Genomic DNA, 14,790 nt, shown 5'->3' on the forward strand with positions numbered 1-14,790 from the left:
TTACGGTATTTGCACGGATCTGCACCAATATCGTTGATAAAAATTACCTTTATTCTCATTGAAAATATAAATAAATTACAAAATATATAGTTAGGTTAATATTCGGAAGATCGTCATCTCTAACACAAAGTCAATACGATATCGCGTGAACGCCAAGCGCTACCAGACAGCTTCTGTTCAATCGAATTTGAATACATTTCGGAACGTCTATTACCAAATCGTCATCGATGAGCCTTGGTCGTAATCAGCGTTTCGATATCATGCTTCTACTAAGGTACGTTATACACAGGTGGGTGTAATCCATGTCAAGTTACGCATTAGAAGATTTCATTTCGAGTATTACAAGATTCTCTTACGCATAATAACGTAATATATATATATATATGTATAATGATGTGCAAATGTCAGAGACCTTGCTGTGCAAATCCAATTAGATTCAATTGTTAGTCACGTGTTTGCCAATGATCGTACAAGTCATCGAAGTTCCACTGATTTATATACCATTCTACAATCGGATCTGCTCGACTGTGGCACACGCACATCACAATTAACCGCTAGGACTAGGAAATTCATCGTCGTTGCTACACAGTGCTTTCGGTGTCAGACGCCATAGACAATGTTTGGAGTTTTGGTACCGAATAATTTTCCGAATGACTATGAGACTGTGAGCGATTCGATACTCTTTCCAAGGTCGATGGAGCCGACGGGGTATCTTGATGTGCTTTCGGCGGTATCGGTGGTGGACTAACCTAAAAATGACAAATGAATTATAAACACATCGATACGTAAAAGACAATCAAAATTTCAGAGAAAGAAACTATTACCTCTTGACCTGGTAAAGAATGTGACCCTTGGAATGTAACGTTCGCGAAATTTCCTGTAGAGACGTTTAGCGCATTTATTACAGACGGAGGTGAAATATTCATAATGTCGTTGCACCTTGCCCGTGGTTCGAAGTCCTCGTAACCGAGATTATTTAGGTTAGTCAAATGCGATTGGAAATCCAATAAACTAGCAGTTGATATACCGCTATCGCGAAGGTCATTCGGCTCATTTTGTGCTTCCGAATCATCGTCCGTGCTCCACTCTGTGTTACGTTTGTAGGCTAAACGTTTTGGCGGCGCGGGTGGTACTACAATGTTTGTATTCGAATCTCTCTTATCAGGCGCTGCAACGTTAAATTTTCAATCAGCTTTCGTACAGCTTAGTACAGAGATTCAAATATTTAAATATTCTAATAGTCGTAGAAATTTGAAGTTATTAATCGATCAATTCATAATTAGAAAAAACGCGCGTGGTTCATGGACTAATGAATTACACTCTTCCAAGCCACGTGAAAAATTAAAACATTCTTATCGTAGCACAGCGTTGCGCAATTATTACACAAGTCTTTCAACATCTGTGTCTACAAGATTTGAACATAAATTTCGACATTGTAAGTTAAAATAATACTGACTGTACGTCATAAGAATATAGCTAACGTGGCAAACCGGTGTGAGATCTCTATTTGCTCTGTGTAAACACGAAACTTACTGCAACCTCTAGGAGGCAATGGTGGCGCTGATTCAGGACCAGGTTCGCTCCATGACGTTCTTAGACCGGTCTGATCCACTCCATCCGTTGGCGTTGGCAAAGAATGTCTCAATGGTAACTTTGGACTTAACGGTTTGCTCAGAGATCTTTGATGTGTGGGTCTAGGCGGAGTAGTCCCATAGCCGACAGAACGTGGCCGAACTTCACGTTGCGGTATAGGTGGTGGCCCACCGTCTACTTTTGTGTAGAAACCTTCATCTTCAGGTAGACCATCGCTGTCCGCGTGAGAAATTCTGCAGCCTGCCGTTTCCAATGTAGCTGGACGTTGCTTTTCGTTAACGGGTAACGGAGGTAACGGTGAACTAAAGAAATGAAAAATAAATACGAAAATTCAATTCAAAGACGATTGTTTTCTTGCAAGTTTATTTGCAAGCACAAAAAGCACAATTTGTAATTACTTGACAATGCTGTCTTGATGAATTGTTCTTTGTCTTGCTAGTGGACCAAGACCTTGTTTCAGCTGTGTAAATCTTTCGTTGAGTCTCTTGTGCAGCGGTTGTACGCCAGCTGGTGCAATTTGTCCGTGTAAATTTAATCCTGCCTCCAAAACGCTCATTTGGTCGAGAATCAAACTCTTCAGTCTGTTTACGTGTGGTACCATGTCTGGATTTTGTCTAGCGAATTCAGGCGTAAGAAAGGCTTCTTGGTATTTGGTGATGCCACCCATAACGTTCGCGTCGATGATACCTTGCAGTCGCATGCTAAAGGGGTTAATATTTCGATTAGGTTCGGCAGTGTATTGCGCGACAAGTCTCCTCAATTCTCTCTCCACGCTCAGCATAGTTTCACAGGCGTATTGTACAGGCGCTAGTAGCTCAGATCTCTTCTCGATCACCTCAAACCATCTAAGTATACCAGGTAGTTTCGCCTCTGTGGTCAACGTGGTTCTTTCGATCCAGAGAGATTTAAACTCGTTCTCTCGGTCGACAGGACCTCTGTGAAGTGGTCGATCAAAGATAAACTTCCGAACGTCGTTAACTAGATAAAAGGCGACCACTCTTTCTGGCACTTCTGCTCCTCGACAGGCTAGGCTGTTCTCCTCGGGGATTGGTTTGACGTTACAAATTTGTATATCTGAAATGTTGCATTTAAATTGTTACCAAGTACTCTCGATATACTCGCTAGATGAAACAAATCTCTATTTAGATTCCACCTTCTTAATTATGTTCATAAAAATAGAAATTCCATAAGCATCCTAGTAGTTAGTATATGGCTAAGAACTGGAAGAAAAAACAACGAATTAACTTACATTGTCCCTCGGAGATAAGAATGCTCTCATCAGGCGGTGAATTCTTCATTAATATTTGTGCGCTTGGAAATTCAGTCTGTAATCGCTGTGTGAATGCCCCTATTCTCTCGTATTCTAAACCGCGATAGATGAACAATTTATTCTGCAGAATCACAACAAAGAAGATTAAATTCGTCACGTTTAGTTAAATCTATTTTAGACCTAATCTCATTTATACCTACCCTAACGAAAAGAGGAAAACTAAGACCGTAGAATCCTACTCTAAAGTACTCCGGTTCTGGCCGAAGTTGTGTCAATATATTGTCCAGGAATTTGGCTTGCAGTTTCAGTACATGACTTAATTTTGCATAGTCGTATAATCTAGTTTCGTACAGCACTGCCAATTCCTTACACAAAGGAATACCTTTTTCCCAACATTTGCCTCGATCTAAGTAATGAATTATCTTATGATAAAGGACCTCCTTTCTCTGCCATTCTGGCTGTTGCGGATGCGAGTGATCAGCAGGTAAAATTGTAGAACCCCAACCAAGCTGATCGGCGTATAATTTCATTGTAAATCCAGCTTCTGTATAGTTTTCAGCTGCCAAATGTAGGTCGTGAAGCTTGTAAATATAACGCAGGTACATCTCTTTACGATTGAATTCATTCTTGTAAAAATTCTAAAGAAAAACACCAAGATCCAATGTTATTTCTATTCTTGTTTTTGATACAAATTTGTAATGTCTCGCCTACCAATAGATTAACAGTGCACGACATACGCTTGTCGCGATTCTCGTCCCCCTGAATTACGCTCCTGTAATCTAGCAGTCTTTCCAGCAAACGCGTAATTGACGTGATGAAAGCGGTTCCGCTGTCCTTCCAGGTTGGATCTTCTGACTGAACTCTGTCCAATAATCTACGGACAAAAATAGAATAGCATGATTTAAGTATTCCGTTCACGCGCGCGTGTAGACGTATGTAGTTTAATTGCGAACCTAGACGACACACTTACACGGCGCTAAGATGCTCCCTAACGCAGCATGAAATGTCAAATGAAAGTTTTAATGATGACAGAGAAAAACTGTAATTATCAATGCTATTACTAAGTTCTAATGATTAGACTGCGAATATTTATGCCAACGCATATTTTTATGAACACGACTAAAATAATAGGACATTTAGATATTTTATATATTTTTGCATATTATGTTCTATGCACTCTCACATCTATAAATCTATAAATAAACGTGCATAAAAATGTGCATTTATACAAATAGAATTTTTTCTAAGAAACGTTCTAGCGAAAGTAAACGACTACTCACATTGTGTTAAACAACTGTCTGTACTCGTCGTCACCTTTATTCTCGCTGATCAGGATATCCAGTTTATCGATCAATTCCGATTCCACGGATTTGAAGCTACCACGAGCTCGTTGTTCGCACTCCATCATATCGAAAAAGATGTGCAAAGTGGCCTTCCTCAGCTCACTCTCAGGAACTAAGGTAACTTCCAAGAAAGGGCCTACCATTCCAGGAATAAACTCCAATTTACGATCACCCAAATGATTCCACATGGAGAGTATTTGAAAGCCCATGAACACTCTCATGTCTCTGTATTTTTCAATGATCTTTTCACGCTTCACTTCCGAGAATTGTTCAAGTTGCAGAGATGGCTGAGTGAGGTACGCTACGGCTAGATTAAAATACGTGGACCAGAGCTGCGAATCGAAGCTAGCTTGCGAGGCCAAAGGCTGAGCGAGTTCTTGCAGGGACTTTAAGATAATACTGTTCGCCTGCATTCTAATTACTAACCAGTCGGGTGGAAAAACTTCCTGTCTGACGAGATCACGGAGAACTAAGAAGACTCTCAAAAGAAAATCCTTCAGGGGTTTTCGTTCGCCTGTATGAGCTAGCTCCTCCCAAAGTCGAACGTAATGGTACTCATCTAGAAGCTGAAGCAAGCCTATCAAGCAAGCTACCAGGCAGCCCAACACAGGGCCACTGGTATTTATTACAATCAGAATCGTTTGTATTAACACATCCAAGATAGAAAGGCAGAGGGTCTCGACGTCGTGTTGAATACAGTTATTAACTTTGTTAGTATCTCGCCCCCTTTTGTATAAAAAGCTGAGGATTTCTCCTAGAATCTCCGTACAGGATCTAAGTTCCTCTCGCCTAACCAAATGGATCCTCAAGTGTCTACACATCGTAACCAACAGCAGATTCCTGCTCTCGTTGTCCTCGCGAAACAACAACGAGGTGGTCAGATTTTTAATAGCCGTTAATTTAGCCTGCGTGAGCTGCAACGGTGGTTCTCTTGGCACTGAGTCGAGCATCGTGCAAGCGAGTTTCGCCACTTCGAGAACTGGCAACACGGCAACTAGCTGTTCGAAGACTGCCGAGATGGAGTAAAGCAAGGCTATCTGAGAGTGAAGCACCATTTCGTACGGGATGCCCAACATCTTGTTCAATGCGGCAAAAACGCAGTACAGATCACGCTTGAAACTGTCCTCGTATTGACCAGCCGTTGCTCTGGCGAATAATAGGCGACTTTGAATGATGAACTTGAAGATATACTCCAAAGAACGGAAACACTTGATTATAGGCTCTTGCTTCTCCGCCGCGGTCACCCAATCTGCACAATGTTGCACGCTACTTAGAAGACCTTTATATACCAATGCAGCGGCAAAGTGGCCGGAAATGTAAGCATCCATGACAGGTTTGAAATGCTCGAACTTGGAATCCTCGAGAAGGCTGAAAATGGAGACGAGCACTTGGAAGACTAAACCCGAATGAGCCGTGGAGTTACCATCCTCTGTGTGGAACATGGAAAAGAGCGCATCTAAAATGTCCTGTAGAAACTTGACCAATTCCTCGCCGTCCAGCCGCAGTACACGACCTAAAGCCTCTGATATTCGTTCCGGATGTGCCTTCCATTGCAACAGGCTCAGGAGGTCCACGTTTTGCGTCAATTTTGTGCTGCAAAGCAACGTTTGTACGAATACGGCCTCTTTGGGGGATCTGGAAAATGCTGGTGAACCTGAAAAAACACGCAAGAAATGAATAAGAGAACGAACATGAGACGAAAGTGCTTGATTCATACGTAGATTCGAATAGCAACAAAATTTAACTAAAAGGATCTCGATCATACCTGTTGCATTCGGTTCTCGAGCGCTACTAGGCAAAGAGAGGTAACTTAACGAATCCAACTTGGAACGATCTTCGCACTTGTAAATATATAGCTCGTGGGGGCCATCCTGAAGAGTAGCTCCCCCAGGTTCCATAAGACGCACGAAGGCGAAGGAGAACAATTTCTTGTCGTTCTTTTCGCGTGCTGCGTCAAAGGAAAGCATGCTATGTTAAAAACTGCGGATATTCGGTATGCCAAAAGCTCTTAATCTGCAAAGAAATTTCAACGACGTACTGGAACAGTGCCGGAATTCAAAGCGGACGTGGCTTCCGTAAAACTTGTCTATAGGTATAGCCAATCGAACCGTCTCGGCCCACGATGGGCTATTGTGATGATATATAACTAAACTTTGATACTCGGAACTGCCCTCCATCCCAGCTGCTCCAAACAAGCATTCTTCCAGAGGTTGACCATCCGCGTCCAAGACCAAAATCGTCACCTATAGATTAGGTCGAGATTCGTGTTTACACAGAAATTTTATCATAAGCGTCTCTAGAGTTTGTACTTCGATATCGACTAGTAATACCTCGATATTTTTCCCAGTTGATTTTCCGCCTCGTTCAAACTCGCCACGTTCCAGTTTCAGGTACAAGTCGTTTCTCACGTCACCCGGCATGATCACGTCTGAGAAGCCTAGCTTCTTCGTTAGACAGATATTTTTGAAAAGCAGTGGATTCTCCTCGCGAACTTGAGTCAACTCGCCGTGCAGGACGCGCAGTGAAACCACTATGCCGTAATTAGGCTGTCCCGGAAGTGGGGAACACTTGTTGTTACGAATAATCTGCTCGTGTAACTGGTAAAACTCCTTTTCTTCCCCTTGGCACACCTAAGACAATGCTGCTTAGACTGCTGACTCCAACACCCTTAACGTTTGTCTTAGCTTTTACACTTCTGTTTCTTTAAGAAGGTCTTAGTAATTGACAAAACTTTGGACAAACAACAACGTAGATGAAAAGTTTCCGCGCAAGGAAAGCGGACAGACAAATCGATCGACTTTGTACAGCTTACCTTGAACGTCATTTCGAGTTCCTCCGTGTGATCCTGCGTGGCTTCGGCAAGCGAGAGGACCGCGACGCCGTGGGGTCTCCTGTAAGTGGCAGTCCCCGCTTTGTTTTTGCTCGAATCAGAGTAAAGCATTCTGCCGCATCGCATCACATGTGCGACCATGTAAAGATCCCTACTAAGGTCCGCATTGCCAAGATCCGTAAAAATCGTGCAATTACTATGAATCTTCTCTATGAAGCTGGAGAATCCCTCTTTCGAGATTCGAACCAGGAAACGTTCGCTTAGATATTGATTTCGTTTCGCGTCGTACAAGGAGAAGTAGATTTCCGTGTCCTCGCCTATCGAGTGGCCGAAATCTCTCATGCAGAAATACAGGTGATGGGTCAGCACCTTTCTGTGCTCCTTCCGCCTGAGGGTTCCCCTAGCCGACGACCCTTGCGAATTTTCCGCGCTTTGAACGTGCTGAAATCGATAGGACGTGAGTGGAAATGCGTAAACATCGCCGCGAATCGTATACGCTATCGTATTAATTATACAAAATTAATAATTATAAAACAGCATTTACGCGAATCCTTTACGGCACGAATAGTCTATAAATCTAACGAGTATCTACGATAATATTATTTGTCACCGCGTAAGTCTTCTATTACACGTAGCTACCATCGATGACTGTAAAGTATAAAAACATTTCAGCTCGATCGATCGGTAATTCCGCAATCAAGATACATCTAGCGAAAAATAAACAAGCGTCAGGATACTTTTGAGACGTAGTGTACGCTGGGAATCGGTGTACAAATCGCGGCGATCGCTCGTTCGTATTCGACGAACGCTATTCTGTTCCGCGACGAGATATCTAAACGGCGAATTACAAATATAGGAATTTCGATCGAACGATCGGCAGACATTCAAAATTTCATGTCGCACGGCCGTGCACCGAATACACCTCCGGAGCTGACTTCATTTCAATTCTTGTGCAGTATTTGAAATGGTCAGCATTCCAGCTAGAATTTCAATGAGCTTCAGCAATACGCGTTATAGCGAGGTATGAACGCTCGAAAGCTTTGCTTCTGTCCCTTTCTTTTCCTTCTTGAAAAATATCGAGCTCTAACGCCAGTCGTCGTTCGCTATTTTCTCTTTGTTTTTTTTCGATGCCAAGTCAGCCGTTCGTATTGGCTGAAAAACGTTGATACATGGCGCCGCGTTTCTTGGACTGGCTTTTACCACGAGTTCGCGGCGATCGTAAAATCGCGCCAGGTCTTTGGAAAAATGTTCTCCCATAGTAATTACCACGTGATAGAGTTCCACGATTGACATCGTTTCCGGATCCACCATATGAGCACCCTGACGGGGCACCAGGTCCAAGCCCAGTTTCCTGAAACATTGAAAATATCGTGCGATTGTAGAAACGAACGGCAGTACAAGAGGCTATTTACGAGAATTATATAAAACCTGAAGTCCTAACTTCGGTACATCCTGACTTCAAAAGATACAGATTTTCCTAATTACATAAAAATCAATTTTCCAATTAAAGTCATAATCTCTAGGTAAAAGAAGCCACTTTGTCAAATTCGAAGAAGGAATAGTTAACGATGTGCGTCGAGTTTTCATTTTTCAAGATATGTTCCATTTTTTTAAAATATTAGTAAAATAATTCCCTCGTAATAATTTCCTTCGACCATTTCTTTCTCTCAATTAAAGCTAAAACAAAACGGAGACGAAAGGTTCGAGGATCGTTATACGAGCAAACTAAAATTTCCCCCCAACGAATGGATTTCGTACAGACGAAATTCCACAATTTGCACAAAGTAAGTACGAAGATCACTCGCATACATGCAAAGTGCGCTCAGAATGGGCTCTTTAAATTACCGAAAGATCAAAGCTTCGGTAGAAGTCAACACCCTCAGAGGATCAGACGAATCTCAGCGCTGGTCTTGTCTCGGGCGGATAAAATTATCGCAGGGGTTGAAGAACCATCGTCGAAGATGATCGACGAGTAAGGTCGAGCAAAATCGAGGGAGTAACGGGCGATCCAATTAAACCGGGCATCGAATCAGTTTGAGAAGTTTACTTCTGAAGTGGCGGAGCATACTTAACTTCCCATGACCCCGGACGACCGCATGCCATAGGGCCGACGTGTTCTCGAACGCATTGGGGCCCTACAGGCCCGGCTACTCGCCAGGGTCCTCGCGTGGCCCCTTCACCTTGCAGGAATGCAGCTATACGCCGTGCGTTTCGACTTGGCTCTACTCAACTCGACTCGACTCGCTTCTCCTCCTCTTTGTTTCCTTGCCACTCGTACAAATGTATAATAATGTACGTGTGCCGAGATTTGCATCGATGTACGGCGCTAGGCTTTTTGCCTTCGTGTCAGAGATAAAGAAACGGAGACGATCTCGAGGACGTTGCGAAACGAACTAGAACGTCGCAGAAATAGCTTCGTTAATTGTAAACGTTGATTGAAACGAAACGCGTCGAATTGACTGGTATAATTCGCGGTGACCTGAAAATTTATACAGACTCTGAGTAACTTTGCTGGGAGTATATGTGTACGAGTTGAAGCTTCGTTTTTCATGGACTATCAGAATATTTGTAGGAACGTTTTGCGGTATATACGGTACAGCAAGGTATAGCGAAACTACGATACTTCTAATAGTAATACAAGGTCGTTCTTCGTTAACTTCTCTCGGCAGACATCTGTGAAACGTAAAGTCGTAAGTAAATTCATTTTGACTTTATTCGACGAAGGTGCTTATAAGAAAAGTCAAGAGAGTCTGCTGTTAATCGTTGCGCAAATTCGAGTAAATCCACTAGAACACTCATCGAAGATACTTGCCAATGTTTTATCCACGTCGAAGAGCGAAGTTACGCTAACACCGTGACCGTACGTAACTTCTTTCCGCGATGGAAAAATCAAAAGTTCTCCAGCTAGAAGCAAGCAATTACTCAAGTTTGATACTATCATGACTATTGTTTCTCGTGTGTCCTGATAAGATGACTTGTATAAGAGAGTCAGAGAAACTGGTCGGCAGTGTGTCGGGACAACCGCCATTATTTAAAATGAAGATACTTCATTTTAAGGCGAAAAAGACAATTAACGCAAAAAGATAATTAACGTTTCGTTCGGACACGTATAGCTACATAATAGCGAATTCCGAATAGATTTTGGGCGGATCGGGAAAATTAAGTGGTACGCTCGAGAGAGCGTTGCTTTTGCTTCTCGCTTTGTCTCGTGTCTGTACCCTTCTCCACGTTCTCCACGCGGCTACGTTACCGATCCTGCTGATTCGGTGAAGCGTCCTACGCCCTCGCGAACTCGCCAGGTAAGGCCGTAATTTTTCCACCGACTGGTTTAAGTCGATCGACGAAACAAATTTTCAAAACCTTCGCCTTTCTAAACTAGGAGACCGTCGTATTCTTATATCTCAAACTGCACGTCTTTTTTATCAGAGGTGTCCTTATTCCAAACGGTGATAACTGCCTCGGTACCATTGTTCTCTTTAACTTTCTACAAAAGTCATTTTATCAAGAAATATGAAAGATGAAAATTGAACGCGTCGTCGTGTAGATTTCATTACTTGACCTAACTAATCGCGCGAACTTAACGTAAGCATCGATAGCGAACATCGATGGGGCGTTTCACGATCCGCCGACGCTATACGGTCCTGGCTATCCTGAAAGGTCCCCCCTCGGGCCTCGGTTGATGGAATGCAGGTGAGCAGGCAGAGTTCGATGCGTGGAGACAGGTACAGGCAATGTCTGCCACGTCGTTCGGACCTATGTCCCATTCCAAAGATATCGGATATATTCTCTCCAGGCGGCGACGTTCGGTTCACCGCGAGAATCAAGCCGTCTAGCTCGAGAAACGGCGAACGAGCCTTCCTCCTTCGCTGCTTTCTCTTCGTCGCGTCCGCGTCTGGAAAGACCTCGGTCACTTTGGATGACGAATTCGTTCGGCCAATGGCCGCGCATCAGCCATCGCGGGAATCCAAAAGTGTCGATTTACAGCCGTGCGAAATACTGCCTCGTAGAGACGTTTTCACGCATGACAGAGTTCATGGAACTTGTGATCCGGAACATTGGTTCTTGGATTGTGTGACGTGTATCGAAATGTAGATGATCGAATGGTGATAACGAGAGACTGGAAAGTATGCGATGTTCAAATTGATTATCGATGAATAATCGAGCAAAGAAATATTTCAGTAAAAAGTTAGAGCTTATTATACATTACGTTGTATCATCCATAAGTATTCGGGCAGCTGAGTCATATTAATGACATTTCACAAGTCGTAAATTATAATTCACGAATTATACTCCAGCATTGATAAATAATATATATTACGATTATGGCAGTACGAATTTTCCATTGGACCATCGATCTTCTTACGTAGACGTAGAAACGGAAGTAGAGTTCCAGGAGATACTGAAAGTTTCAGTCGTTGTGAATTATTAAAAGATGGCGGATGCTCGCAAGTTTAAGACAGTTCGTGACTCGGGCTAATTCAGACACGCGTAAACGTCGAGCTAATCTCTCTGGAGAGATAATTCTCCAGATAATATTCTCCAGATAATTTGAAAAATCGATATCTCAAAAAAAAAAAGAGAAGATTTCGTACTGACAATAACAGAGAGAGAGAGAGAGAGAGAGAGAGAGAGAGAGAGAGAGAGAGAGAGAGAGAGACTGTTGCAAGTCGAGGTGGTGAACTTTTCAGCTGCGAGGTATCCTTTGCGCAGTTCAGTAACCATTCGGTAGCTTTAAACGCTGTAATTACGTCGGTGCTGCTGCGAGTTGGTGGACTCCTGTTTCTGCTTCAAACTGACAATCAATTATTAGCCTTCGTTCGCCTCGCACCGTTCTTTGCGCTGTCTTTATATTCCACCTTATTCCTCTCACTTTATACCGACCAATTAGCTCCACTTTTTTTCGCATCACTGCTCAAATTATTTTTGATCATAAAGAAGCTCTAGCTGTTAGAAGGTTTCTCGCAAACTTGTTCACTGTGCTTTGTAAATTTCAAGTACAACTTCATTTATGACTCAGAAAAATAAAGGAAGTCTTTAACTAACCCCTCAACCCAATATTATACAATCAGGTAGGTTCTACCATAAGTTTTACGTCTTAAATGTCGTTATACGTGACGCGATTATTAATACTTATTTCCTATAAGTAGTTGATAGTGCTTATTTCTTGGATCTGACATCAGAAATACAGAAAATGTTTAGGATTAAAGAACATTTCTCAAGTCATTGATTTTGAATTCTTTCGAAGATACAAAGTAATTCTAGCAATTCAGAGAAAGATTTTACACAAATAACGTCATTGTTTCTTAAAGCTGCAGAAAAAAGGATCATTCACGGTTCCATTACAATCAAAAATATGGGGATCGTGTGGAAACAAAATCCGTGGAAATCGTACTCGTAATTTGTGCGGTGTGAGTTCTCGCGTTCGTGTAAAACGGCCTTAATAGGAGTGTTTCCTGATCCCGGAACGAGTAACGAGACTCGTACGTATAGCGAAGGGTTCGTGGGAAGACGAACGCCGCGTCTGGTTCGCCCGAGGGTACACGCACACAGAAACACAGTTCGTGCATCGAGTTACTCCACAATGAACGCCCTGGCGACTCGTGGCCGCCCGAGTGCAGTTGCAGTTCCGTGCCGTGTAGGTCTCTCCGCTGGCTCCAGCAGAAGATAGGCAGTGGTAGTAGTACTAATAGATGTCAGGGCCAAATCCCCACACTGCCACGATCTCAATTAGATCAAATGACGCGCGATTAAGCGCGATTAGCCGCGAACCTTTCAGTTTTTTGTCGTTAAAAGTCGTTGTTTCCATGCCTGATTACGACGAACATACATATTTCTTTGAGCCTTTACGTCCGTTTACAGTGACCGGAGAATGGAACTTTTCTTACTCATTGTCCTAAAACGATGTATGTTTGTTGATCGAGTGCATACATAGCCGGTCATTGGTATATATCGGGACGCTAGAGCCCTCTTGCACAATAGTTATCAACTAACAATAATAGTGAGTTTACGAATTGTAGGTTATAGACTTCCTTTTTACAAATCTACAATTTTACGTTAAATGGGATTAATCGAATAACTTGTAATTTATAAAATTGATTTCCAGAACATTTGTTTCATTGTCAAGTTTGTTGCTGTTGCCCAAGAGAGTCCTAATGATATTTAGTACAAACTGAACGCTTTTCTCTTATTTTTACTGCAAATCTATCGTTTCATTCGTATCATACGTACCTCGCAGATAATGTAAAATATTAGATAAAGCAAAATTTGTTGGACTTTAACAGTAAATATAACTAGTGAGTAAATGTCCTAATATTTATTATTCCAGTTGTGTTCTCGAAAAGTTACGTCATTCAAGCACAATGGTCAAAATGGAGGAATGGGAGGGGTCGTATGACACATAGAGTAGGTTGAGACCATGGTAAGATCCAAATGGTACGCGTTATCTCTTAGAAAGTGGGTAAAAAGAAGTATCGATACCAGAGGTGTACGCTTATTAAGTTGGACGATCGTTGCCATTCATTAAATTTCTTTCAGCAAAGCAGCCGCACGTCGGTAGCCGCGAACCATGGAACTCCCCTCTACCTAAGCGCTTTTTCCCTTCACGATGCGCTACCTCTCATCGTACAGCCCTGGGCCCGAGTAGAACAACGCCAGCACCGTGCTACGCCGAGGCGAAGGCAAAAAGAAAAAGAGTACCTTACGGAGAATAGAGGCAGCGTTTCCCAACCTTCGGGAACCTTTTCTTGACCACTTGGCTACGCTTCGAAAAATGTCACTTTCTTCCCCCTCTCTTTTACGTCCTTGCTTGCATTGTGCTCATTTCTTGCTAGGTAAGATTAGAGAGTCGGTGATAAAATGTTTCTTATCCAATACGAAACAACCGATTATCGATAGTAACTTGTGTCAAAGGTGCATAACTTCTCGATGTTTCAAATACACACACGGGAATGATTTCTTAGGATTAATATTATTTATGGAAATTATTTCAGGTTTATTTACTTTAGTAATCCACGTGTCACGAAACGTTAATTAAGAATCAGAATATGATGTAACATGTACTATTTCACAGAAGCAAACCCATTCTACAAAAAAAGTTAATTATTCCAATAACGCTTGATGGCTGTGATTTATATTTAGAACTTGGTAATTTGTGCAATGTGCACAACTAAGAAGGCAGATTCGAAGAATCCGAAGGATTGGGAAACCCTGAAACGAAAGACGTGAGGGGAACGCGGTTATGTGGCCTGGAGTTTCATCCCGTACCACCGCGTTACCCCAACAAGGAAGCAAAATACATCGAAACGAAGGAACGAAGATGGCCACGAAGAAAAGAGAAAGAGAGTTGCGTAGAGGGCAGTGCATACGAGGTGGAGCCTCCAGGCACGCTCATTAGAAATAATAATAATTACTACAACACGGATAATAAATGTTGCCGTTTGCTCGATACATGCTCAACTTGGAAAGTAAGTTAACTACTACTGGCACACGGTAATTAAATAAATGAAATACGTTCGGTCGAATGATTTATTTCTCGTCTACGTTCGACCTAACACGCTCGAGCATTTCACACTGTCAGCTCTAACTACGTGAGCGACGTCAAAATTTTGAGAAGACGCCAAGGAAGAAATCCTGTCTGCGGTCATTGCATGGAACCGTTACTCGCACGCATACACGAGCACAGCGAGTACATGGACATCATCGACGTTACATCAGAAATTTACTAAACCAAGCTGTGCAGATTTTACGCTCGTCAA

The 14,790-nt window shown here is 42.5% G+C and overlaps 1 protein-coding gene and 1 long non-coding RNA gene across 4 annotated transcripts in view; one reads left to right on the forward strand and one right to left on the reverse strand.

Moving 5' to 3' along the window:
• Positions 1–30: 30 nt before the first annotated feature.
• The window catches only part of Spg (dedicator of cytokinesis spg), a 53,877-nt gene continuing 39,117 nt past the window's right edge, over positions 31–14,790 (reverse strand). Inside the window, exons 1-16 of one of the 3 annotated variants that reach the window (XM_072019149.1) lie at positions 9,516–10,005; positions 8,882–9,429; positions 8,303–8,387; positions 7,019–7,477; positions 6,537–6,836; positions 6,245–6,449; positions 5,972–6,154; positions 4,144–5,860; positions 3,834–3,851; positions 3,575–3,737; positions 3,064–3,501; positions 2,843–2,984; positions 1,992–2,667; positions 1,534–1,895; positions 825–1,168; positions 31–749 (exon numbers count right to left, since the gene is read on the reverse strand). In XM_072019149.1, coding sequence (XP_071875250.1) covers positions 582–749; positions 825–1,168; positions 1,534–1,895; positions 1,992–2,667; positions 2,843–2,984; positions 3,064–3,501; positions 3,575–3,737; positions 3,834–3,851; positions 4,144–5,860; positions 5,972–6,154; positions 6,245–6,449; positions 6,537–6,836; positions 7,019–7,477; positions 8,303–8,347 — 5,220 coding nt within the window. In that variant the 5' untranslated portion in view covers positions 8,348–8,387; positions 8,882–9,429; positions 9,516–10,005 and the 3' untranslated portion in view covers positions 31–581. Of the gene's footprint in view, positions 750–824; positions 1,169–1,533; positions 1,896–1,991; positions 2,668–2,842; positions 2,985–3,063; positions 3,502–3,574; positions 3,738–3,833; positions 3,852–4,143; positions 5,861–5,971; positions 6,155–6,244; positions 6,450–6,536; positions 6,837–7,018; positions 7,478–8,302; positions 8,388–8,881; positions 9,430–9,515; positions 10,006–14,790 lie in introns of those variants that run through there. The other 2 variants (XM_072019146.1, XM_072019148.1) reach the window with 2 other exon arrangements.
• LOC139995557 (uncharacterized) lies at positions 13,362–14,373 on the forward strand. The gene is made up of 2 exons (XR_011801999.1): positions 13,362–13,489; positions 13,571–14,373. It is a non-coding gene; the product is annotated as an uncharacterized lncRNA (long non-coding RNA).

The sequence above is a fragment of the Bombus fervidus genome, chromosome 16 (genome assembly GCF_041682495.2).
Source record: "Bombus fervidus isolate BK054 chromosome 16, iyBomFerv1, whole genome shotgun sequence".
Lineage (NCBI taxonomy): Eukaryota > Metazoa > Arthropoda > Insecta > Hymenoptera > Apidae > Bombus > Bombus fervidus.